Source organism: Equus caballus, chromosome X (assembly GCF_041296265.1).
Source record: "Equus caballus isolate H_3958 breed thoroughbred chromosome X, TB-T2T, whole genome shotgun sequence".
In the NCBI taxonomy this organism is placed as follows: domain Eukaryota; kingdom Metazoa; phylum Chordata; class Mammalia; order Perissodactyla; family Equidae; genus Equus; species Equus caballus.
In genome coordinates this window covers 124,802,233-124,828,433 of record NC_091715.1, presented here as the reverse complement: position 1 = coordinate 124,828,433, position 26,201 = coordinate 124,802,233, and the positions used below count along the sequence as shown (strand labels likewise).

Sequence of the window (26,201 nt, the reverse complement as noted above, 5' to 3'; positions counted from 1 at the left end):
TTCGCTTATTCATGCTTAGGAAAGAATGACTTGCCTGATGTTTACAAGGGAGTGGTATTATGACAATAAATAGCAGTGGGAAAGCACAATGCAGTTAGTCTATTCCCATAAATGTGCGTTAAGAATCCTGACTCAATTTCACAGTCACCTTCTCTTTATCACTTCTGGAGAATGTAACTTAAAGAGTTGGCAAAGAAGAAAATAGTAAATGAAGACAAAGCCAAAGTGATTCTGCCAATAATTACTTTAATGAGAACCAAGGTCTATAACATACATAGTGGTAACTGCCCTGGCCTATGCCTTCTGCTCTAGCCCAAGTCTGGGGCTAACCAACTGCATTTCATCCACATTTCAAAAGAAGGCCATTTGGAATGTCATCCATCAGTATCCATCTTCACAGAAGATACCAATCTGGGGCCAGAGTCTCAATGTTAACATTTCCTCTCATGGAAAAGTTAACATGGTAACACAAACATATGAACAATTTTGAACCATCCTATCATTCTTCCATCAGGAGGCCCTTGGGAGACCAATGGTTCAGTAAACACAACTCTGTCAAAATACATTACAACACGGAAATAGGGAAAAGAAAAAAGTAGAAAGGTTGGCAGGGCTTGGCTCACATATAATTCAGTCCTTAGATTTGAAGCCTCTTGAGTTGCTCATATGTAATAAAAAACTGAGGAGTAAGTCATGGAAGATCACTGGGTTGATACTAAAAGCCAAACCCAGTTCTAAGACTATGCATTGCATTCTCTTAAACCGAGGTACTTAGTCTGTGCTATTCTAAGCTGCACTTGCTTAAAAATCATTTTTAAAATAATACTTGGCAAATTAAGCATGCGCTGAGTGCCCACCATGTGCCTGTTATGATTGTTGGCATTTAGCAACACAAACAGATTAGAACTCTAACATACTTACAGTCTTAAGGGACAAACAGGACACACACACACACACACACAAATAACCAAGAATGTCAATAACAACATAGGATTCGGTGCTAGAGTAATTGTTACAGACATTAGGAGATCAGAGCAAGAAAGGAGGGAGATACTATCTCCCTCAGCCTACAGACTCCACAAGGGTAGGGAATTACTTTTCAATCCTGCAATGCTTATCACTATACACACGACACCACACACAATATCAAACGCATGGCTCTGCACATAGGAGGCACTCAAACACAGCTAAAGGAAGAAGATTCACCCATGGGGAAAGAGCCCTACTTGGCTCTGGATTCCTTTGCCCTGTGAGCGTTTGCTATCTCATTACTTCCCAACTACTTTGGTCCTATAGTTAGAAGTAGGAAATACTGACCACCTCAGCGAGAACATTCTTGTGGGCATCTCCCAGCAGGGTTTCCAAAAACTTCAGAGCCCCTTCTAGGTTGGCTGTGTTTGTTGTTGTTTTGTTTTAAAGAGGAAACTTTGGCATATCTTTTCTACTCCCTTTAGTTTGTATTGGACTCCAACTGACAGATGCTTCTCTTGGTTCCATCCTCAACAGTCACTATTAGAATGCTTAAGTTTCACGCTTGCCTAAAGGCTTAGATAATCACATTTTCCTCCCCATATCCTACAATTACCTGGGAGCTTGAAGCATTTGCTTTCATTCTCGTGTTCTAAAAGGATACAATGATGTTCCAGGGTCCAAGTCGAAGCCAGTTTGGCCAAAATCCTTTATAGAGTGCAAAAAAGCCCTCATGTTTCCACATCTGAGGAAAAGATATAATCAAAAACAGAGTGAATTTCCCTTTCTTTTTACATCTGACAATTACTTTTATTTTAGTACTCATCTTCCATGGCCCTCCCCAACAACTATGGCACCATGAATGGTCCTTTTTTCTAAAGACATACATTTTAAATTCATATGTAGTCTAAATCCATCCACCCACTCATTCAACAAATATTTACTAAGCACCTACTATATACAAGGCACTCTTGTTGATGCTGGAAATATAATAGCAAACAAGAGAGAAAAAGTGTCCGTGATAGCCAGCCTCCAAGATGGGCCCCAAGGAGAGCCACTTCCAGTTATTCATGCCCTAGTGTAGCCCCTCCCACAATACATCAGGATTGGTCTGAGCCACCAATAGAATATGGCTGTAGTGAACTCATGTCACCTCCAATGCTGTCATAAAAGACATTTTATACATAATAAGGCTTCTGCCTCTCCCTTGTTCTCTCTTGGATGGTTCAATCTGGAGGAAGCCAGCTGCTATGTCACGAAGAGAAAACCACGTGGTGAGAAACTAAGGCCTCCAGCCAACAGCCAGAGAGGAATGGAGGCTTCCTGCTAACAGCCACATCAGTGATTTTTGAAGCAGATATCCCAGCACCAGTCAAGGCTTGAGAAGACTGTAGCCGCAGCTGACATCTGGACTACAACCTCATGAGATACTAAGACAAAGGCACTCAGCTAAGCTGCTAGTGAACTCCTGACCCACAGAAGCTGTGAGATAATAAATGTTTGTTGTTTTAAGGCACTAAGTTTTGGGATAATTTGTTACACAGCAACAGATCGTATACAGTCCCTCCTTCTCATGGAGTGTATACTCTAGTAGGGCTGACAAATACAAATTGATATATATTATATCCAGAAATGATAAGTGCTAATAAGAAGAGTAAAGCAGGGTAAGGGAATAGGGAGTTGGGCAAGTTACTATCCTTCTCGGCGTCTGCTTCATCACTGTAAACTCTGTGTAATGCCATGTTCTACTTCACACGAATGCTTTGAGGATTACATGAGGAACAATGTGAATTGCTTTGAGTTTGGGTTTCCTGTTTTATACACTGGGGCTCCTACACAAAGCAACTGAGTGGTTATGAGAATTAAATGACAAATTATGCATACCAAAAGTGATAAACTGTTGGTGTCTGCTGAATTCAGCCAGCAGAAACAGTTCATACTTAATCAACAAATATCTATTAAGTAACTCCTGTGTTAGGCATTGTCTTAGACATTGAAAAATGTTAATTTGCTGTTCTATTGGTAAGGTAAAACCCACCACTACACTAAAAAATTTATATATTTGGGTAAGACAATAATATGAGAATCCAGACTTGTAAATATCCCTTATCTCATCCTGTAGATTAAGAACACTGGAGATAATTATCCATACTAACCATTTTTTGGAGCAAATAGTAACACAATAAGGGTGCTATTTATGGAAACTTAGTGGTAATATGCTTCCCCCAATGGATCTTCGACAAATGCTGAAGGTCTCGCACTAAAACTGATGTTTGAAAATTGTGAAAATCAGCCAAAAAAAAAAAAGCCCAGGATTCAGAGAACCTAGAATCAGAGACAGCTGAAGTGACATGGGATCTTAGAGATACAATCCAACCCCATCACCTCTCACCTGGACTACCATAATAAGCCTCCTAACTGGTCTACAATCTCCATCTAGAAGCCAAAACAATCTTTTAAAATTATAAATCAAATAGTGTCACTTTCCTGCTTAAAGCTCTCCAATGGCTTCCCAGTGGATTTCATTCCAACTGCAAATTTTCTGCAATGACCTACAGGATCCTACATGATTTAGCCCCTGCCTCTCTCTCCAGCTCCATTTCCTACCACTTTCTCCTTCATTCACCACACTCAGCCACGCCAGCCTCCCTTTTAACCTTTGAACATGTCCAGCTAATTCCTAACCCAGGGCCTTTGTACCTGCTCCCTCTTTAAGAAATGCTTTTCTCTCAGATCTTCACATGGCCGCCACCTTCTCATCATTCAGACCTCTGCTCAAATGTCACCTCCTTACAGCCTTTTCCTGGCCAGCCGAGTTGAAGTAGTTCCCTACCATCATCTCCGAGTCACTATGTCATGCTGTTACTTTCTTCTTAGCACTTACTTCTATCTAAAATTATACTGTTTACTATTTGTGTGTTTATTGTCTGTCTCCCTCAACTAGCATGTGATCTCCAGGAGAGCAGGGACTATGTTTGTCTTAGTCACCATTACATCCCCACCAGCGAACAGTCAGGTACAGTAAAGTGTCCAATAAATATCTGAATAAGTATTTTTTGCACAAATGAACACACACACATAATGAGGGTCTCTAACACTCCCGTGAGCCATCTGAATCCTTATAAAGCTCCAAAACAGTGACCAGCTTCTTCACAACGTTAGAACTTGGAGGCACACTTTTTGGCTTGAGGTAGTTGTGTGTAAACAAATGAACTTCTATAGATAAACAAAGACAACAGGCTACTTCATGAAGTTATGCAGATTCATTCAATCAATAAATAATTTGCTGTGGATCAAGTGATAAACAAGATGCACATGGCCCTGCCTTCACGGAACTTAGAGTCTACTGGGGCAGACAGACATTAAAAGCAATTAGAATAAAATGTAACAAATATGAATAAATGTGATAAAGGCACACAATGGAATATTATCGAGCCATAAAAGGATCAAAGTACTGATACATGCTACAACACGCATGAACTCCGAAACATTACGGTAAGTGAAAGGAGCCAGTCAAGAAGGTCACACATTATATGATTTCATTTATATGAAATATCCAGAATAGGTAAATCTGCAGGGATAGAAAGTAGATTAGTGGTTTCTTAGGGATGTGGGAATGGAGAGATGATCGCTAGAGGGTACAGGGTTTCTTTTTGAGGTCATGAACATGTTCTAAAATTGACTGTGGTGATGATGGTTGCACATATCTGTGAACATACCAAAAGCCACTTAGAAGTGGTGAGTTTTACGATATGTGAATTAGTCTTCAATAAAGATGTTTTTTAAAATATAATAAATGATATATAACAAAGGAAGTACACGAACTATGTACAGATAATCCAGCTCAACAGTCAGGGAAGGCCCTTATGAAAAAGTAATGAGATCTGAAGAATGAGTGGGAGCTAGTCAAGTGAAAGGGTATTTAGGGCAGGGTGAGGGGCATCTAAAAAAGTATCTGGCATGAGTGAAAACTTGGGGATGAAAGTTTAGCACTAGAAATTGTTCAGGATGTCTCGAATGCAGAAAAAAAGTAGCAGAGATAAGGCTGTAGAAGTAAAAAGGGGTCAAATCATATGGAGCCTTGAGTCAATGAGAAGTCATTCAAGGGCTTTAAGATGGAGGTGATAGGATGAGATCTGCAGCTGTTCTTTTCTATGTCAGTGATGAATGCATGACTCCATTCACCAAAGTGTCTTGGGACTCTTACAGATGAAATAATAAAGTATGACGCTATTATATATCATGACAATACAGAGTGAAGTCGTTTTAAAGAACTTGAATAACAAGTGAGTGAGTGAATATAAGTACTTAAAGGTTATTGTCAACACGAAAATATGTCTCTGCTGATATGACAGAGCACAGTGGTTACAAGGACAAACCTCCGAATCAGACAGACCCTGTTTGAAATCCCAGATCTGCCACTTAGTAGGTGTGTAATCTTGAGTAAATACTTAGCTGCTCTGAACCTAAGTCTCCTCATTTATAAAATGGGAAAGAGAATACCTCCTCCGTAGGGTTGCTGTGAGAGTTAAAGGAATACTATAGTATCTGGCACATAGTAAGAATTCAGTAAATGCTAGCTATTACTATATTATTGTACCTTCTCTCTCTTCTTAGCCAACCTTCTTAAAAGAGTATTTTACACTCGTCTACTTATCATCACTTCCTATTAGAATTTAAGTGTCATAAACTTTTTTGTTCACCAACCTAGAACAGTACCTGGCACATAAGACGCTTACACATTTTTTTGCACTGAATGAATGAATGATTAAACACACTCCTCAATGCACAGCAATCTGGCTTTTGCAAACACCAATCCAGCAAAACCTCCTCTAGAAAACATTAAATCCAACACACACTGCAGTTTTTATACTGGATCTCTCTATTGCATTTGACATTAAATAACTACTCACCCCTTCTTGAAACTCATTACACCCTTGGCCTCCATGACATTACGCTCTTCTAAGTTTCCTCATATCTTGAACTGTTATCTTTTGGTGTCCTTCCTGGGTTCCTCATCTGTCCAGCCCTTAAAAACTGGTGTTCCCCAGAGTTCTTTTCTTGGCCCTGCTCTTCTCGATACACCAGTGATTGTCAAGTGAAAGGCTGAGCAAGTCAGAAATACCAAGGGGAGGCTTTTGCCAAACTCTACTCCCCAGAGTCTGACAATCACTGCCTTTGCAAATCACTATTAACAGAAAAGTTTTATAATACTCCAGTGTGCTGGGAAGGCAAAAAGGTTGTGAACTCTTCTACCTGCTCTCCTTGGTCTCCCCCTCCACAGTTATAAAACACCTGTACACCAGTGATTCCCCAGGCTCTTATCTATACCCCTGAACTTTCCCCTAAATTAAGACTGGGGTACCCAAATATATCCACTGAATGTTCCTCACACACCTCAAACTAAGTGTCCAGAACTGTAATGTCCCCCACAAAACCTGATCCTCTTCCTGTGATGCCTCTGTCAATGAATGTCACCACATGGTCATCAAACCCAAAACCCGGGAAGTCATCTTTGACACCTCCTTTCTCCCATACCTTTCCATATCCAGTCAACCAAATCCTGTTGACTTTATCAACTAAATTATTCTCAACTCTATCCCACTTTCTACATTCCCATTATCATGCTCAAGTTCAGGCCCTCATCACCTCTTGCTCCGATTACTATAAGAGGCTTCTAGTCAGCTTCCCTTTCTCCTAGGTCAGTGGTTCTCAAAATGTGGTCCCCAGGCTAGCAGCATCAGTACTGCCTGGGAACTTGTTAGAAACGCAAATTCTCAGATCCTCCAGACCTACTAAATCAGAATCTAGTGATAGGGCCCAGCTATCCGCATTTTAACAAGCCCTCCAGGTGATTCTGATGCACCTTAAAGTTTTAAGAACTACTGATCCAGGCTTATCTCCTTACATTAGTGGTTTTCAACCTTGGGTGAACATTGCAATCACCTGAGGAGTTTTAAAAATATTGACACCTGGATCTTACCCCCAGCGGTTCTGAATTCATTGGTCTAAGGTAGACACAGAAGCTGTGAAGATTCCCCAGATGATTCCAATGTGCACCTAAGATTAAGAACCACTGTCTTAGATCCAGTCTCCACCGGGCCAGAGTGATTTATTTAAAATGAGAATGTGACCTGATTAAAATCTTTCAATAGCTCCCTGTCAAGTAAAAAAATGTCCAAGCTCCTCATCATAGGATTCAAATCTTTTATAACCTAACTAACCCATAGCCACCAACATGAGGAAGGCACCATGGTATAGAGGTTGAGAATGTCAGTTTGATGTCAAACGGTCTGAGTTGAAATTCCAGCTCTCCGACTGACTAGCTGTGAAACCTTGGGCAGATTAGTTAACCTCTCAGTGCTTCAGTATCTACCTCATGGGGTAACGGTGAGGATCAAATAAACGAATACGTGTAAGTCTCCTTAGGACAGTTCCAGATACACAGTAAAGCACTCAACAGATGTAATTTATTATTATTCAAGATGCCACCATTTACAGGGAGCCTATCCCAAACTTCCACATCAGACTGAAATTTCCTCCCATAGATCTCTGAGTTTATCGCTTACCAAGTGGTGTTAACTGTTTATACACATGCAGTACACTATAATTTCTCTGTACCTACTAAAATGATGCCTGATAGATAACAGCTGTTAAACTAAACTAATAGCAGAGAAAGCATATGGCGATATCATATTTTAGTCCCAAATTTGTTTCTTGTAGAAGCATTATCACCAGTGATTATATAATACATTTATGATATTCAGCTTCCTACAAACATGACATAGCAGAAATTTCCAAAGCCAAAGTGTGAACAACACGGAACTGAAATCGAGTACCGGATTTTCTATTACAGGGTCTCTGTCTTGTCTGAAGCAGGCAAATGTGGGATATAAGTCCTTTCTATCAATAATTCTCATGGTGCTACTGATAAAAGTGTCCTACATTCTCAAGCGTTCAAATTGGAATAATTCTATTAAGGACCACTGTGCACCAGCAGATCACCAAGGAGACAGCTTGTCTACCTGAGAATGACTCTCAAAGGCTACTAAAAATATACATAACAATTCTTCTATCTTCAGAATGATTATGTAGCAACTAAGAACAAGGACTGAAAGAAGGTCTGAGGCATCAAAGAAAACCAAAAATGCAACCCAAGCCCACAGTGTGCATACCTTTAAAATACCATCCAAAGTGCCCTTATAGAGGTCCACATGTCCCACAATTGCCCTCTGGTTCATCATGCGAGTTCGAACCACGTCAACTGGATTGGAAGCGAGAGCCCCAGCCAAGCCACACGTAAAGCTGGAACTAAAGATGAAAAGTTGAAGACGACAGATCGCCCCACTTCTACCCCTGCTCACTAAACAGAAATTAGGCCAAAGATAAATGTACAATAAGACAGACTCGTCAGATAAAACCTAGCACTTGGCTCTTTCATTACAATCTAAAAAGAAAGGAAATCTTTTGTAAAGAGACATCATTCAAAAGTTATCCCCTTCATCCTTCAATCCGAAACTCAGAGAGCCTTTTTCTTTGTTCGTTTTTTTTTTGTGAGGAAAATTGGCCCTGAGCTAACATCTGTTGCCAATCTTCCTCTTTTTGCCTGAGGAAGATGGTCCCTGAGCTAACATCCATGCCAATCTTCCTCTACTTTGTATATAGGATGCCGCCACAGCATGGCTTGATGAGCAGTGTGTAGGTCCACGTCCGGGATCCAAACCTGCAAAACCTGGGCCACTGAAGCAGAGCACACAAATTTAACCACTAAGCCATTGGGCCAGCCCCAGAGAGCCTTTTTCTTTTTTTAAGGGTGAAGTTTATAAGTCTAGCAAGATTCCTAAGCAGGAAGTGTCATGCATTATCTATTAGTTATGGAAATTTTTCAAACCACAGCATCATATACCAGACGCATCTGAGTAGTAAAATATCATAAAAATTGCAAGATAAAGAAAACGTAGGATGAGATCACCAAAACTGTGGTTTCGTTTCATAGGCCCTACAAAATTTCACCCTTTTTTTCTGATTCTCCTTGAGAAAAGTTTGCTTTCTGATCCAAAATTAACCAAAGCAAATAACAGATGAGCTTACTGGATATAGAGGCCAAGTGTAAGGACAAAGGAGAATCCTACAGACATGTGACAGGCTGCTGTATTAGACGCTGCCCCCAAGTACCAAAGTGCCCGTAGCATCTGGGATCTCTGTACACGTATCAGAAGGCTTGCAGTTTTGGTGCTAAGAGAGACAAGGTATTTAGGCCCTATGTACCCATTATCAATTATACATGAGGACTTCGGTGAAAGATGCTTTTTGTGCTCAAAATATTGGAAATACAGAATGAGAACAACCTATCATACTTACACAAAATGGGTTAAAATTGTGTCTCCCATCACCCCTGACAATATTAGGTGCTTCTTCGTAATATCATAGACTGGTAGCTCTACTCCCACAACGATAGCAGCCCGCTGAGCAGTTGGGACGACACCCTACAAAACATGAGTGACATTAGACACCAAGGAAAAACATACGTAGTGACATAAGTCTAAAAATCAGCAAAATAGGTTGGGAGTTAAAAAGTGACAGAAAAATCCAAGTCTGAAGTACAGAGGTTACTCTTTCAAATCAATGGTTAATACTGGACCACTTATAAATTCCCAATTCACTTACTGTACTAAAAACAAAATCACTGACGACACCCAAAGCACAAATGACAAAAGAAAAAATAGACAAACTGGACTTCATTACAATTAAACATTTTTGTGATTCAAAAGATACCATCAAGAAAGTGAAGACAATTCACATAATGGGAGAAAATATTTGCAAATCATTTATCTAATAAGGGACTAGTATCCAAAATGTATAAAGAAGAGAGAGTCTTTTCCCATTGTATATTCTTGCCTCCTTTGTCGTAGATTAATTGACCATATAAGCATGGGTTTATTTCTGGGCTTTCTATTTTGTTCCATTGATCTATGTGTCTTTTTTTTTCATCAGTACCATACTGCTTATTTTTTTTTAAAAGATTGGCACCTGAGCTAACAACGTTGCCAATCTTCTTTTTTTTTTCTTTCTGCTTTTTCTCCCCAAATCCCCCCAGTACATAGTTGCATATTTTAGTTGTGGATCCTTCCAGTTGTAGCATGTGGGATGCCGCCTCAGCATGGCCTGATGAGCGGTGCCATGTCCACACCCAGGATCCAAACCAGTGAAACCCCTGGTCACCGAAGCAGAGCACGCAAACTTTACTACTCAGCCACAGAGCCGGCCCCAGTACCATAGTGTTTTGACAGCTACATGCAAAAGAATGAAACTGGGCCACTTTCTTACACCATATACAAAAATAAATTCAAAATGGATTAAAACTTAAATGTAAGACCTGAAAGCATAAAACTCCTAGAAGAAAACATAAGCAGTAAACTCTTTGACGTTAGTCCTAGCCATATTCTTTTGCATATGTCTCCTTAGGCAAGGGCAACAGAAGCAAAAATAAACAAATGGGACTACATCAAACTAAAAAGCTTTTGCACAGCAAAGGAAACCATCAACAAAACAAAAAGGCAACCTACTGAATGAGAGAAGATGTTTGCAAATGATATAGCCAATAAGGGGTTAATATCCAAAATATATAAATAACTCATATGACTCAATATAAAAGAACAAACAATCCAGTTAAAAAACAGGCAGAGGACCTGAATAGACATTTTTCAAAAAAAAAGGATACAGATGGCCCACAGGCACATGAAAAGATGCTCAACATCACGAATCATTAGGGAAATGCAAGTCAAACCCGCAATAAATATCACCTCACACCTGTCAGAATGGCTATTATCAAAAAGACAAGAGATAACAAGTGCTGGCAAGGATGTGGAGAAAAGGGAGCCCTCGTGCACTGTTGGTGAGAATGTAAATTGATAAAGCCAATATGAAAAACAGTATGGAAGTTTATCAAAAAATTAAAAATAGAACTACCATACGATCCAATTCTAATTCTAGGTATATATCTGAAGAAAAAAAAAACTAATTTGAAAAGATATATGCACCACTATGTTTACTGAAGCATTATTTACAATAGCCAAGATATGGAAGCAAGCTAAGTGTCAATCAACAGATGAATGGATAAAGAAGATGTGGTGTATATATACAATGGAATATTACTCAGCCATAAAAAGAACGAACTCTTGCCATTTGCAACAACATGGATAGACCTAGATGGTATTATGCTAAGTGAAATAAGTCAGACAGAGAAAAGACAAATACAGTATGATTTCACTTATATGTGTAATCTAAAAAACAAAACAAATGAACAAACAAAACAAAACAGAAATAGATTCATAGATAGAACAAACTGGTGATTGACGGGGGAAGGAGGTCAGGGCACGGGCAAAATAAGTGAAGGGGATTAAGAAATACAAACTTCTAGTCATAAAATAAATAAGTTATGGGGATGTAATGTACAGCATAGGGAATAGTCAATAATCTTGTAATAACTTTGTGTGGTGATAGATGCTAACTAGACATATCATGGCGATCATTTTGTAATGTATAAAAATACTGAGTCACTATGTTGTATGCCTGAAACTAATATAATATTCTATGTTAATTATACTTCAATAAAAGAAAAAATATATATATAAAGAATTCTTACAACAATAAAATACCAAACAACCCAATTAAAAAAATGGGCAAAAGATCTGAATAGACAGTTCCCCAAAGATACACAAATGGCCAATAAGCACATGAAAAGACACATCATAAGTTGTTAGGGAAGGCAAGTCAAAACCATAATGATATACCACTACACACCCACTTGGATGGCTATGAAAAAAACAATAACAAGTGTTGGTAAGGATGTGAAGAAATTAGAACCATTATACACTGCTGGAGGGAATGCAATATGGGGCAGCCACCGTGGAAAACACTTTGGCAATTCCTCAAAAAGTTAAACTTAGGGGGTCGGCCCCGTGGCATAGTGGTTAAGTTTGGCACACTCTGCTTCAGTGGCCTAGGTTCATGGGTTTGGATCCCAGGTGCAGATCTATGCCACTCACCAGCTGTGCTGTGGTGGCAACCCACATATAAAGTAGAGGAAGACTGGCACAGATGTTAGCTCAGGGCTAGTCTTCCTCAAGTAAAAAAGAGGAAGATTGGCAACAGATGTTAGCTCAGGGCTAATCTTCCTCAGCAAACAAACAAAAGTTAAACTTAGAATTACTATATGACCCAATAATTTCACACCTAGATATATACCCAAAAGAAGTGAAAACGTATTCACACAAAAACTTGTACATGAATTTTCATAGCAGCATTATTCATAATGGCCAAAAAAGCACAAACAACCCAAATGTTTATTAATTAATGAAGGGATAAACAAAATTCAGTATATACATACAATAGAATATTATTTAGCCTTTAAAAGGAAGGAAATTCTGACACGTGACAACATGAATGAACCTTGAGGACATTATGCTAAGTGAAATAAGTCAGTCACAAAAAGACAAATACTGTATGATTCCACTTACATGAGGTGTCCAGAACAGTCAAAATCATACAGACAGAAAGTAGAAGGGTGGCTGCCAGGGGCTGAGGGGCGGGGGAGATGGGAAGTTGTTGTTTAATGGGTATGGAGCTCCAGTTTTGCAAGATGAGAAGAATTCTGGTCACACAACAATGTAAATGTACTTAACACTGCTGAACTGTATACTTACAAACGGTTAAGATAGTAAATTTTATGTTATGTGTATTTTACCACAATTAAAATTTTTAATTAAAAATAAAGGAGCTATGTTCCTGTGACAAAATTTCCAAGTATTTATTGCTTTGTCTTTGTCTTTCCCTCAGCATAAGTTTGCGAAAAAGTTCTAGTTAGTTCCATTTTCTGGTTTTAAATTAGACTAATCAAGAAAGAGCATCCTGTATCACATTAAGTGAAATAAGTCAGATGGAAAAAAATAAATACTGTATGATTTCATTCATACGTAAATTATAACAAAACAAACTCATAGAAGCAGACAACAGACTGGCAGTTACCAGAGGGGAAGGGGGGTGGGGGGAGGGCAAAATGGGTAAAGCGGATCAATTGTACGATGACGGATGAAAATTAGATTTTTGGTGGTGACCACACTGTTGTATATACAGACGTCAAATTATAATGTTGCACACCTGAAATCAGTTATAAATCAATGTTACCTCAAAAAAAAAGAAAGTGCATCCTGCTCTTATCAAAAAGCAAACCTCAAGGATCATTAACGGATGCTAAGACCAATTGGTGAAAGGTTATTAGATAACAGGATATATGCATGTTGCTAGAATATCATTGTACAGATTACTTGCTAACTGCAAAGGGGATAAAAACTTATCTTCTATGATTGTGAGACTTGGCGGACATCATCCTACCAAGTAATCAAACTTGGCATCACTAATTGTGGGATAACCTAACATTATGTGCCTCTTGTTTTGATGCAATATGAAATATAGTGTCACCTATGAAGTTCTGTTATCAAAAACGTTTCACATGAATCTAATCAAGCCAATGGACCTAACTTCCAGTTTACAGGAAATACAGGGGACTACGAGGAAACATTCTGTAAGAAAATCGGCCTGGTCTCATCAATAGTGGAAATTTGAATATGGGCTAGATGTTAGGTATTAGGGACTTATTGTTAATTTTCTTAGGTGTGATAATGATATTGCTCTTATGTAGGAGAATGTCCTTATTCTTAGGAGATGGATAATGAAGTATTTAGGGGAATACCATGATGTCTGCAAGTTTCTTTCAAACAGTTTAGCAAAAAGAAGTGTGTGTGTCCACTGCTCTGTTCTTTCAACTTTTCCATAGGTTTGACAATTTTCATAACAAAAAGTTGGGGAAAATTATAAAGGAAGAAAAAAAGCAAAGCTCTCTTCTTTAAGAGTCTATTAATGGATTTCCCATTCTACTCCCACTGCATTTTCTACCAGTAGTCAATACTACAATCTTAAGTGATTAGAATAGGATAAAAAGTTATAGGAACAACAACAACAAAAAACAAAGTCCAGGTAGAAGAATGGAAGATAATACGACAAAATGTTAACAGTGATTATCTCTAGCTAGTGGAACTATTGTATTTTTCTCTTTCATATATTTTCTCAATATTTTGTAATATACCTTTTACCTTTCGTAATGTTAAAAAGTTGCTTTAGGTAACAACTTTTGAACTACAAAGACTATCATAAACATACATTGCTGTGTTAGTACAAAACTGGCAAAAACATATATTGAAAAACTAAATTCACTGTGAATTTGAACCAACCAAAATGGCTATCTCAAATAATGTAATAACTTCTCTTATACATACAACCTCCAAATATTAAGCAGAAACAATAATAACTGATAACTTTTGGTCCTTTCATAGGTGATAAGGAGCTTCTTTGTTTTGAAGGTTACCAAGAATCTTACACACTGTAAGATGACAAATAATAATTTTATGGCTTTATATAAAAAGTATTTGCAAATTCTAGGAACTGAGTACTGAGCAACACCAGGAAGAGTACTCACCCTCCACAGACCCCTGGTACCTTCTTGTTGATATATATCGATGAAGCTGCCAATCATGCTGCCTTGGAACAGGCTTCCTTGAGCCTGCATTCGAATCTAAAATAAGATGAGGTAAACATCTTGCTTTGACAGAGAGAACCAAAAAGAGATGTTTCACTCATTTAAAATTAAGAAAACGGTATTGGGAATTAGGAGAAAAATCAACCTACCATTATGCTAAAATTAATGACAAACTATATATAGAAAGAATGTAATTTGTGTCAACACATATTTTATAAAGATGATTTTCATCAGCCTTATATTCCTCATACTAAGTCCATTATTTCTGGAATTGGAAGAAAATTTGGGGAAACGACAGAACAAGTACTCAGCGTGAGTAGAAAATAATTCACTTAAAATATGATTCGTTTAGTGGAATACTAGAAACAGCCTAAAGCTCCAAAAACAACAACAAAAGATTGGTTGTATAAATTACGACACATCCATTAAACTTTAACATAATACTATGCAGCCATAAAATTCTGGCATACAATTATTATTTGTTGACGTTGGAAAATGTTAACAATTAATTGCTACAGAGAAAAAGCAGGTTGCAAAACAGTATGGATGGGTATATTACTTTTACTAAAAACATATAAACTTAAAAATAACCATATCCGACAAGGGGTTAATTTCCAAAACATATAAATAACTCATACAACTCAAAACAAAAAAATGAACAACCCAATCAAAAAATGGGCAGAAGTTTTGAATAGACATTTTTCCAAAGAAGATATACGGATGGCCAACAGGCACATGAAGAGATGTTCAACATCACTAATTATTAGGGAAATGCAAACCAAAGCTCAATGAGATATCACATCACGCCCATCAGAATGGCTATAATTAACAAGACAAGAAATAACAAGTGTTGGACAGAACATCGAAAAAGGGAACCCTCATACACTACTGGTAGGAATGTAAACTACTGCAGCCACTATGGAAAACAGTACAGAGATTTCTCAAAAAATTAAGAATAGAAATACCACATGATCCAGCTATCCCAGTACTGGGTACTTATCCAAAGAACATGAAATCAACAATTCAAAAAGATTTTTGCATCCCTACGTTCACAGCAGCATTATTCACAATAGCCAAGATGTGGAAGCAACCCAAGTGCCCATCAACAGATGTATGGATAAAGAAGATGTGGTACATATATACAATGGAATACAACTCAGCCATAAAAAAGACAAAATTGTGCCATTTGCAACAACATGGATGACCTTGAGGGTATTATGCTGAACAAATAAGTCAGACAGAGAAAGATAAATACCATATGATATCGCTCATATGTGGAAGACAAACACACACATAGATAAGGGGAACAGATTAGTGGTTACCAGAGTGGAAAAGGGTCCGGGAGGGCGAAACGGGTAAAGGGGCATATATGTATGGTGAGGGATAAAAACTAGACTATTGGTGGGTAACACGACGCAGTCTACATAGAAACTGAAATATAATAATATACACCTGAAATTTACATAATGTTATAAGCCAATATGACCTCAATAAAATTAAAAAAAATAACCACATGCACAACAGAGAGACCGGATGAACAAACACACCCAAATGGTGACAGGGTTAGTTTAAGTCTGAGTGATAAGGCTACAAGTGAGCAGTTTTCTCTTTTGTGTTGTTTTTCCTGCCTTCCACTTTCTTCCACATTGAACATGCATTGCTTACAAGACCTTAAATTGAGTTTTATTTGTAAAGAGTATGATACTATATTGTACAAAGTGGCCTTTGAGAGGCACGAGAAAGGAGATATAGCATTAAAAGCCATGTAAAAGATCTGGTACAATTTCCCACTGACTGTACATAGAGATCACAGCAACCAGTCACTAAATACTAGTGGCCCAAATGTAGACCTGATTTTCCTGAAGCAAAACTCTAGGTTTCAATAAACGTCCTTGGTAAGTCATGTACCAGCACCATTTTGTGTGTGTTTGTGTGTGAAGAGTGGCTATGAGCTAACATCTGTTACCAATCTTCCTCTTTTTTTTTTCTCCCCAAAGCCCCAGTACATAGTTGTATATCCTAGTTGTAGGTCATTCGAGTTCTTCTATGTGGAATGCTGCCACAGGATGACTTGATGAGCGGTGTGTAGGTCCACGCCCAGGATCTGAGCCCATGCACCCCAGGCCGCCAAAGCAGAGCGCACAAACTTAACCACTTGGCCACAGGACTGGCCCAAATAGCAGCATATTTTTATGTGGAAAATCAACTGCTACTACTGAGTTTTGAAATAAAAACCTAAACCAAATTAAATCAGAATAGACACTATCACAAAGACAAATGGAAACCACAAATATCCTATGGTAAGCAGAAGACTTCTTTAAGGAGTTGATTCTTGAGCAGGGCCGGGACTAGGGTAAGGCAAGTGTGGCACTTTCCTCAGGCATAAAAGGTAGGAGGCAGATGCAAAAAACTCTCAGTAATCCAGATAAATAATATATTAATGCAATATTATAAAAAACCAAAATTGGGGCTGGCCCAGTGGCCCACAGTTAAGTTCACACATTCCGCTTCAGCAGCCCAGGGTTCACGGGTTCGGATCCTGGGCGCAGACCCATTCACTGCTTGTCAAGCCATGCTATGGCAGGCATCCCACATATAAAGTAGAGGAAGATGGGCAAAGATGTTAGCTCAGGGCCAGTCTTCCTCAGCAAAAAAGAGGAGGATTGGCAGCAGATGTTAGCTCAGGGCTAACCTTCCTCAAAAAAAACCTGAAAAAAAATCAAAATTAATGCACAAAAATCCTCAATGAACCAAATGTCAAAACTGTAACTAAGGATAGGATCCAACAGGGTGGGATTAGAGTGAGGCAAGTGAGATGAATTGTACAAAATATTGATATTTTGTTCATCATGAATTTTTTGTATTCATTTTAATTTTTGAAAATTACTGCATAAAAATGTGATTTCTCTTGATTACTGAGTTTTTTGGTGCCCCCTTCCAGTCTGCACCCAAAGGGAGTACCTCACTTGTCTCATCCGAGTCGTGGTCCTGTTCTTGAGCAGTCTTGAAGGATAAATTCATGAGGCAAGGGGGAAAAGGCACTGCAGGCAGAAAGAGAACTACGCGCACAAAAGCAAGGAAGCAACACACAGCAGATCAGAGAAAGAGCTGTCCAAGGATAAGCGAAAGGACTGAACAGCCCAACTGTGATCAGAAAGCCTGCATCGGTCCCGTCACAGTCTAAAACTGTGACTCCTCCCCCCCCACTACTCAGCCCTCCTACGTATAAGAAAGGAAAACGCAGATTGTAGCATTGGTCAATGGTTGTAATTGTACCAGACAGATCAGAGGGTCAGGAAACTGAGGCAAATCTCTTAGGTGATTAAGTCTAGGACCCAGCTGGCTAACAAAGGAAGCTTTAGGGAGTCAAGTATTATTGTTTTTGAAAAGCACATTCTAACAAGTATAATTATATTGGAAATATTTTAGAGCTTTAGGATGCAGCAGTTCTCTTCATAAATACTTGTTCGGTAAATTTCTAAAGTGATATAAAAACTCTGTAGCTAAATTACTCTCAATTTAATCCAGAAAGATCATTTCATGTCTTTTCTTCATCAATCAACGGTTTCCTTCGTGTGTGCTGTTTTTCAAGTTACTCTCTCGGTTCTCAAAACTCTGAATTGCAATAGATTTCTCCTTCACTAACCTAGCTACCTCTGGTTTCAAATAAATAAAGCATATGTCCTCCTACTTTTTTCTCACATTCTCCCTAAAATAATTTTTAAAAACTTGAGATCCTCTCACACATTTTAATCATATATTTAGTGCCATTAATTAATCATACGTTTAAAAAAGTTAATAAGTAGGATATGTTTACCATTTTATGAGATAAAATAAGATGAAGATTAATATTATTAAAATAAATGTTTCACTCTGTGTTTGGATAAAAGCTGAAAGTAATCCAATTATATTTTTAAAACTCAGCAACACTAACCTATACTGTTCTAGCTCTGAAATCACAATATCCCAACACAGGCCAAAATATACCATTTAAGGCCAAATCCCACCCTTAACAGAAATATGGATAAGACAGGAAAAGACAGGGGCATTACAGACTTAAGGTACCTCAATTACTTATTAAAGGAGTTTCTCAAAAAAATCTATTTCAATTTATCCCTTTGTTTGGTACCTCAGGTTACACCACAGGTCAGTATACCATAGTAAGACATGGAATGGGTGCAGGACATGCCTTTCTTTTGTAAAGCGGGGAAAGGACTATCATAAACACAAATTCATCCTCAAATCAGTTTTAGAAAAGAGTACAAATGGAAGTCAGGGATTTGGAAATTCAAGGGAAACCAATTCCCTTCAAATTGCATAGCCCTTGGAAAGAACTTATAGAGGTTTGCGTATTCTAGTTCGAAGACCAATGGATTGATGCATATCATAATAAATTGACTACTAGTTATTGAGCATCTACTACCTACCAAGTACAATGAGAGGCGGTTTACATATACTATCTCTAATCCTTAACAACCCCATGTGATAAGTACTGAATTGTCTCCATTTTACAAATGAGGAAACTGAGGCTTAAAGCAGTTAAGTGATTTGCCCAAGGTTTTACAGCTGGCAAGTGACAAAGTGAGGATCTGACCTCAAATCTGACTCAAAGATCATGCTCTTTTCACATCACACTGCATACATCCAACGCTACCAGACCTCTCTTACCTTTAGTACATCGGTGGGATTGGCTATAGTGGAAGATATTACTCCTGACACTACCCCACAGATCATATTAATTAGAAGAGTTTCATCTGTAAAAAGGAACAAGAGAAAGAAAGAAAGGTCCGCTTGTATTAGGTACCAGTTCCTGAGAACAGAGGACTGAGCTATCAGAGGAAGGGAACCCTAGTCAGAGAGATGACGGTAGAAATGAACTACAAAGCTTGTGAAAATAAAGAAACTCAAGCATTTCTAGATCCCAAATCAACATTGAAAAATAAAAATTATAAAACATAAATCACTATTTAAAATAATTATTTCTGAAGGACACTGGAACATGTCCTATTATTCGATATAACTGCCGATACCCACAAATAAATTCAGAATGTGGTATTCCCCCTTCAACCATTTTAAACATCTAAAGAAAATGGTTTTTAAAGTCTTTTTCCAGAGAATAATCAACTCTAAAGATTCAGGAACCAAATGTTAAAACATAAAACTTATGTCTAATAGAAAAAATCTAAATATTAATTATGATGGGCCTTAATATCTACCACCCTCTATTTATTTACAGAAGGTTTCTGTAGTTAAATGTGAAAAACTAGTCATTTGGAATTAAATCCTCTCAGCGAGAAAAAAGAACAAAGAAACCATATTGTTCCAAAGTGAAAAGTCAATCTTCACCACACCTCCTCACCACGAAGAGCCTACAAATAGAAACTGGGTAAACCCAAGTGAAACATCTGGGTAAACCCAAGCGAAGAATCTGTGAAAGGAAATTATTTTGGAAGAGCATCCTTTAGGATCCTCAAAGAAGAGGATCCAGAAAAAGTTGATTTAGGACAATAAAGTGACTCAAAGGACATTACTAACCGAAAGGCTCTCTAGCTGTCCCCAACAATGCAAGAGCCCCAGGCCTATGGTAAAATAACCATTTAGTACAATAGCAGGCTGGAAATGCTGCAGCAGCAAAGAGAGAGACACATGATAATGCTGAATGTGCGCAAGGTAACCATAGGTACATCAGAATCTAGAACATAATAGCCTAAAACTACTCCACCTAACAAAAGCTTATGCAAATTGGCAGCTAGAGAATTCCTTATAGTTGTAGTCCTCTTGTTGATGAAAATAGCATTAATGTTCTGGACAACCTTGGTCCACGTTCCCTCTGTGATGACCAGAAGCTTTTTTTTCCCTTTGATATGAAAACGGACAAACTTGAAGAGCAGGTCCCTCTAACCCATACATCACCTCTGCAAGGATTAATCCCAAGTCAGTACAAGCTCGCTTCTTCCATGAAATGATTGTCACCCATTCTCAGGCATCCTGTAATGAACACTTCCCACTAAGCATGATTTCAATAATCCCTTTGAGTATTACCCCAAAAGAGAATGAGGAGTCCATACTGACCTTCTAAACGTTCTACAAATAATCTCTTCAAGCTTTGGTAAATGCCAATTTTAATGGTGCCATATGATGCCTGTCTTAGTAAGGCAGGAGCGATTCTGCAAAAACAAAAAAGGCAATTATACTCAACATGCACTGGCAGATTATACATATCTAGACAGGCTACTCATTTCCATTACCCACCTCATTCCACCCCACAGCAGAATACGAATTTTCTTCAAGCACCCATGGAACCACCAAGAGGTAGCACATTTGCGTAATAAAACAAACCTCAACAAATTTAAAAGAATTGAAATCATATAGAATATGTGTTCTCTCACCATAATGGAATTAAATTAGAAATCAAAACGGAAAATTCTCAAACACTTGGAAATTATACAACATATTCTAAACAATCCATGGGTCACAGTAAGTCTCAAAGGAAGCTTTAAAAATATACAGAACTGAGTGAAAATGAAAATTCAACCCATTACAATATGTGGGATACAGCCAAAGCAGTGCTGAAAGAGAAATTTATAACACAAAATGTTTATGTTAGAAAAAGGAGAAAGTTTCAAACCAATAATGTAAGTTCCTACCTCAAGAAACTAGAAAAAGAAGAGAAAAATAAACCCAAAGGAAGAAAATAATAAAGAACATAAATTAATAAAATTGCAAACAAGAAAATAAAGAAAAATCAATGACACAAAAAGTCAGCTCTTTTTGAAAAAAAATCAATAAAATTGATAAACCTCTAGCAAGGCTCACACTAATAAAAAGAAAGAACACGTAAGTCACCAATATCAGGAATGAAATGGAATAGCAATACAAATTCTGTGGCCATTAAACGGATAATAAGGGAATACTATACACAACTTTATGCTCATAAATTCAACAACTTAGAAGAAATGGACTAATTCTTTGAAAGCCACAAACTACCAAAACTCCATCAAAATGAAACAGATAATCTGAACAGTCTCGTAACCTTAAAAAATTTTAATTTATAATTTAAAAGTTACCAAAAAGGAAATCTCCAGACCCAGATGATTTCACTGGGGAATTCTATGAAACATTTAAAAAATTAACAGCACTCTTACACAATCTCTTCCAGAAAACAGAAGAGGGAATGCTTCCCAACTCATTTTTGTTTTTGAGGAAGATTAGCCCTGAGCTAACTGCTACCAATCCTCCTTTATTTTTTTGCTGAGGAAGACTGGCCCTGAGCTAACATCCATGCCCATCTTCCTCTACTTTATATGTGGTACGCCTACCACAGCATGGTATGCCAAGCGGTGCCATGTCCGCGCCCTGGATCCGAACCAGCGAACCCCAGGACGCCAAAGCGGAACGTGCGCACTTAACCGCTGCGCCACGGGGCCGGCCCCTTCCCAACTCATTTTATGAGGCTAGTACTACCCTGATCCCAAAACCAGATAAAAACAATACAAAAAAAGGAAAACTATAGGCAAATATCTCTCATGAACTTAGATACAAAAATCCTTAACAAAAAATTACCAAATTGAATCCAACAATGTAGAAAAAGAAGTATACAGCATTATCCATCTCATTAAGATTTACAAAAAAAAATCAACCTTACTTCCCAACAGTTGCAGATGCATCTTTAATCCTATCAAGGAGGAGGTACACAAGGCAAAATTTCATCCTATTTAAGTTTTGCTTACAAATTGGAGACATTCTCACTCGTACCTCCTTTGAGATTCTTCCAAATTGTAGAACTACACTTTAATAGTTATAAATAGAAAGACAGCAGCAGCTCAGTTAAGATTAAAAAAATGATGACTAAATACGCATATTTCTGACTTTATTGCTTCCTATCAGAAAAAAATGATCTTGTGATTATCCATGCTGATGAAAGAACACGCTGAAACAGATGATCCATGATTCACCTGCTTCAGGATGTACTACTCGATTTTTTCCCCAAGAAAATTACCTTTGAAATTAAGTCTAACAGAGATTAATAGTAAAATTGATGTCCATTCACTGAGAAATAAACTGGGACCCCAGAACAGGTGTGGCCTAGGACATCGGCAGCAGATAAATTACAAACTGGACAACCACAAACTTATGGCTAATCAAAGTTAACAAAAAAAGGATGGGTCTCCCTCTCTCTCATTCTGCATTTTCTGTTGAAACTGCCAGAACAGTATTTCTTTAAAGAGGAAAATTTTAAAAGAAGTCAGCATTTGGAAATTCATTAAGAATATCACAGAAATATATACAGTTAATTGGCGCTGCTATTCATAGTGGCTATCGATGACTCGGGAAAACAGGAGAAAGCCAATGTTGCAACAAGATATCCATTTTAAAATGTATCACTTATAGCCAGATGAACAAAAAACCAAAGCTTAAGACTTACAAGCAAGTGAAATATAAACTGGCACATCAGTATTGAATTACAAGTTGAAATGGTGACTACGAAGGGCACAAATTATTGGACAACTGAAACACACGGCTTCTTTAAAAAGTATTTCTATTCATGATGTAAGAAAAGAATCCAGTCTCACCCTGAATATAGAGCCAATACACCTTCTTCTTTATAGATTCGGAACAAGGCATGAAACATTCCTCGGTATTTTATCTCTTTGAAGCGGACATCAATGCTTTGGCCTTGAACCTGAAGTCGCGTTTTGGTTAGGTCCACAGGGAAAGTTCCTATGAAGGGACACACTCAGTCCTAAGTTTTTCCAAAGAGTCACTGCTAAATTTTGGCTGAATTGAAGCCAATGACAATTTTTAAAACATAAGACAGAGTCCTTTTTATAATACATAGAAGATCTCTACTGGAATACCACTGTCAGAGGACAAGAGTTGTATGTGGTAAAATGTGCCATACTGGATCCAGGTAGCAGGATGTGACCCACAGTATAAATAAAACTGTGATATAACAAAGTGCTTTAAGCTGGTCCTAATATGCTGTAAATGCGAAATAATTTAAATGTTTTAATTTCATATGTAACAGACAGTCTGGCATTTATCTCTGTCTCTTGCTTCTGCCCCCTTCCCACCTCAAGTCTCCCCACTTCTCCCTCATAAAATCTCCCCAAACTTTCACAAAGATAAGAAAGCAGGGGACTGCTGCTCGAGATGCTCTTACACACTATTACAAAGTTTTGTGGGTTTTTTCCTTTATCTGTTTACAAAAAACAAACAGTTCCCTAGTATTATGAAAGATAATGGCAAAGCCCTATTTGAGCTACTTATCCTGGTAACTCAGGTAATTCAGGACTAACACCAACACAGTGCTTGGGGGGAAAATTTCTTTAAGCAAACTTCCTTCTCTTATGTCAACACATAGAAGTGGTCATTACACTGACAAAATATGTTTCAAGGAATAGTTCAAGGTCTAAAACTAACAAGGTGATTATATAGCTCTTGTCACTGATGACCTTGATATCATAACACCATAGCATATGCCAAGAAAGTCAACAAAGATTAGTGGATTGAAGTCACCGATGAATAGTTTAGGAAAGAGAAAATTGGGAAGATGAAGACACAATCTAAAAATATTTCAAAATTAAAATCAAACAGAGAAGAACCTGGTTTGATCTTGCTAGTCAATTTTCTTCTAAAATGGAACAGAGGTTTGAAAAACAGAAGGCTGGATACTTACTAAGAAAGTTATAAACAACTTAGCATAAAAGAAAGACCATTAGTACAGGAATATAGCAGAAACGTCTATCTTATCTAATTCTCTCTCTATTTTTTCATGTATATAACTTAAGCCTAGCAAATAAACAAAGCATTAGACTATCAAAAAAGCTTCCTAAGTCTGACTTTTCTTAACTTCACTTGCCATACCGATTAGCAGTACTTTCTCAGAAAATATTACTCAATGACTTTAGGACAATAATTTTTAAAACAAATAGGGTGACCTTTTTACTTTTTATCTAGTTTTCACCAAAAATAACTATCAGCATAAGCTACCATCTATACCATAAGAAGCAGATTTGTCAGTTTTCACATTCTTACCAAACTCAGCAACAATAGAGGCAAGGCCGCCATATACAAAGGGTTTCCAATTCAGACCAGACATCTCATGGCTTACAGTGGCACTTTTCTGGTGCTAAAAATAAACACAAATCAGAACAAGGCACAAGAGTGAGGAGCATTTGTTAGCATCTGATCACATAATTCATAATTGGTAAATAAAACAGATGTAGAGGAAAACCCCTACCAAGTGGAATGACACAAAATGGGGGATCCTGTTTTATGTGATGGATGATCATGAATGCATTCTTTACTGCCATTCTGTAGGGAGAGGTGTACTACTCACTCAATTTCAACCTGTGCCCTTCGTTCTCTCTAGTTTCTTTAATGCTATCCCCATTCCCACCCAAAGAAGAGGTTTCAGTCCATCCAGCACACCCAACTTAGACATTCAACTAGACAGCTACAAGTGAAGGAACCTGGAGTTCAAATTATATAGGCTGAGGCATCTCATAAAAGCAGTTCATGGTAGTCAGTCAGCTTGATTCAGATGCAAAGCACAGGCTGACACCACTACCTTCTCATATTCTTAGCCTTCTCATCTCTCCACTGAACTTTAGGGTTTTAACTTGTCTAGCTTCTAGATATACACAGCTTCCCCCCACTAGGCCCAGGCTGAGCTAAGCACCTTTTCACCTTCCTTCTGGTTCCCAGAGGAATGACAGCAATATGGATGACGTCTCCCTTTCTCTGACATTTAACACACATCGATCTAGCGAATCTCCTTTTTCCTGGCCTTTTAAAGCACACACATAAAAATATTGTTTTTCTTTGATGTTTGGGTTCTTTAACAATGTATTCTACTCCCTGCCCTCCTCTCCACCTTCCCCATCCCACCCCCATTAAACCTGTCATCCTCAATCTTTTCAGCTCTTTTTTCCTGCCACTCTCAGCTATTTCTCGCTTGGATTTTATTTTTCTCCACAGCTCTGTCCTCTAGATCAGTGGTTTTCACATTTTAATGGGCACCAGAATCATCTACAAGACGAATTAAAACACAGACCTCAAGGCCTTACCCTCAGAGTTTCTGATTGGTGGTCTGAGTCTGGCCTGAGAATTTGCAAGCTTCCAAGTAATGCTGATACTTCCACACTTTAAGAACTACTGCTCTGGGTCCAGCCCGGTGGCGCAGCGGTTAAGTGCGCACGTTCTGCTTCAGCAGCCCGGGGTTTGCTGCTTCGGATGCGGGGTGTGGACACGGCGCTGCTTGGCATGCCATGCTGTGGTAGGCGTCCCACATATAAAGCAGGGGAAGATGGGCATGGATGTTAGCTCAGGGCCAGTCTTCCTCAGCAAAAAGAGGAGGATTGGCAGGAGTTAGCTCAGGGCTAATCTTCCTCAAAAAATAAAAAAATTTTAAAAAAAACAAACAAAAAAGAACTACTGCTCTAGGCGTCACCTCCTAAATCCTGGTCCAGCTGGAAGTAATCTCTTAGGATGGATTCTCGGATTTCTTTTAAATATTCCTTTTTCAGAGCTTCACAGTATGTATACCATTGAATTTCAAAAGCAACCTCAAGTGGTTTATGGTCAGTAATGAAGACTCTGAAGTCAGACTGCCTAGGTTCAAATCCCGACACCA

At 38.2% G+C, this 26,201-nt stretch overlaps 1 protein-coding gene across 4 annotated transcripts in view; it reads right to left on the bottom strand.

The window, feature by feature from the left end:
- Positions 1–229: 229 nt before the first annotated feature.
- SLC25A14 (solute carrier family 25 member 14) overlaps positions 230–26,201 on the bottom strand; it is a 30,889-nt gene continuing 4,917 nt past the window's right edge. For all 4 annotated transcript variants that reach the window (XM_070258083.1, XM_014729170.3, XM_070258084.1 and 1 more), the window contains 9 exons: positions 24,602–24,695; positions 23,137–23,284; positions 20,636–20,730; positions 19,232–19,317; positions 14,504–14,599; positions 9,331–9,455; positions 8,145–8,280; positions 1,634–1,714; positions 230–679 (listed from right to left, as the gene is read on the bottom strand). In XM_070258083.1, the coding sequence (XP_070114184.1) occupies positions 638–679; positions 1,634–1,714; positions 8,145–8,280; positions 9,331–9,455; positions 14,504–14,599; positions 19,232–19,317; positions 20,636–20,730; positions 23,137–23,284; positions 24,602–24,695 (903 nt within the window). In that variant the 3' untranslated portion in view covers positions 230–637. The remainder of the gene's footprint in view (positions 680–1,633; positions 1,715–8,144; positions 8,281–9,330; positions 9,456–14,503; positions 14,600–19,231; positions 19,318–20,635; positions 20,731–23,136; positions 23,285–24,601; positions 24,696–26,201) is intronic.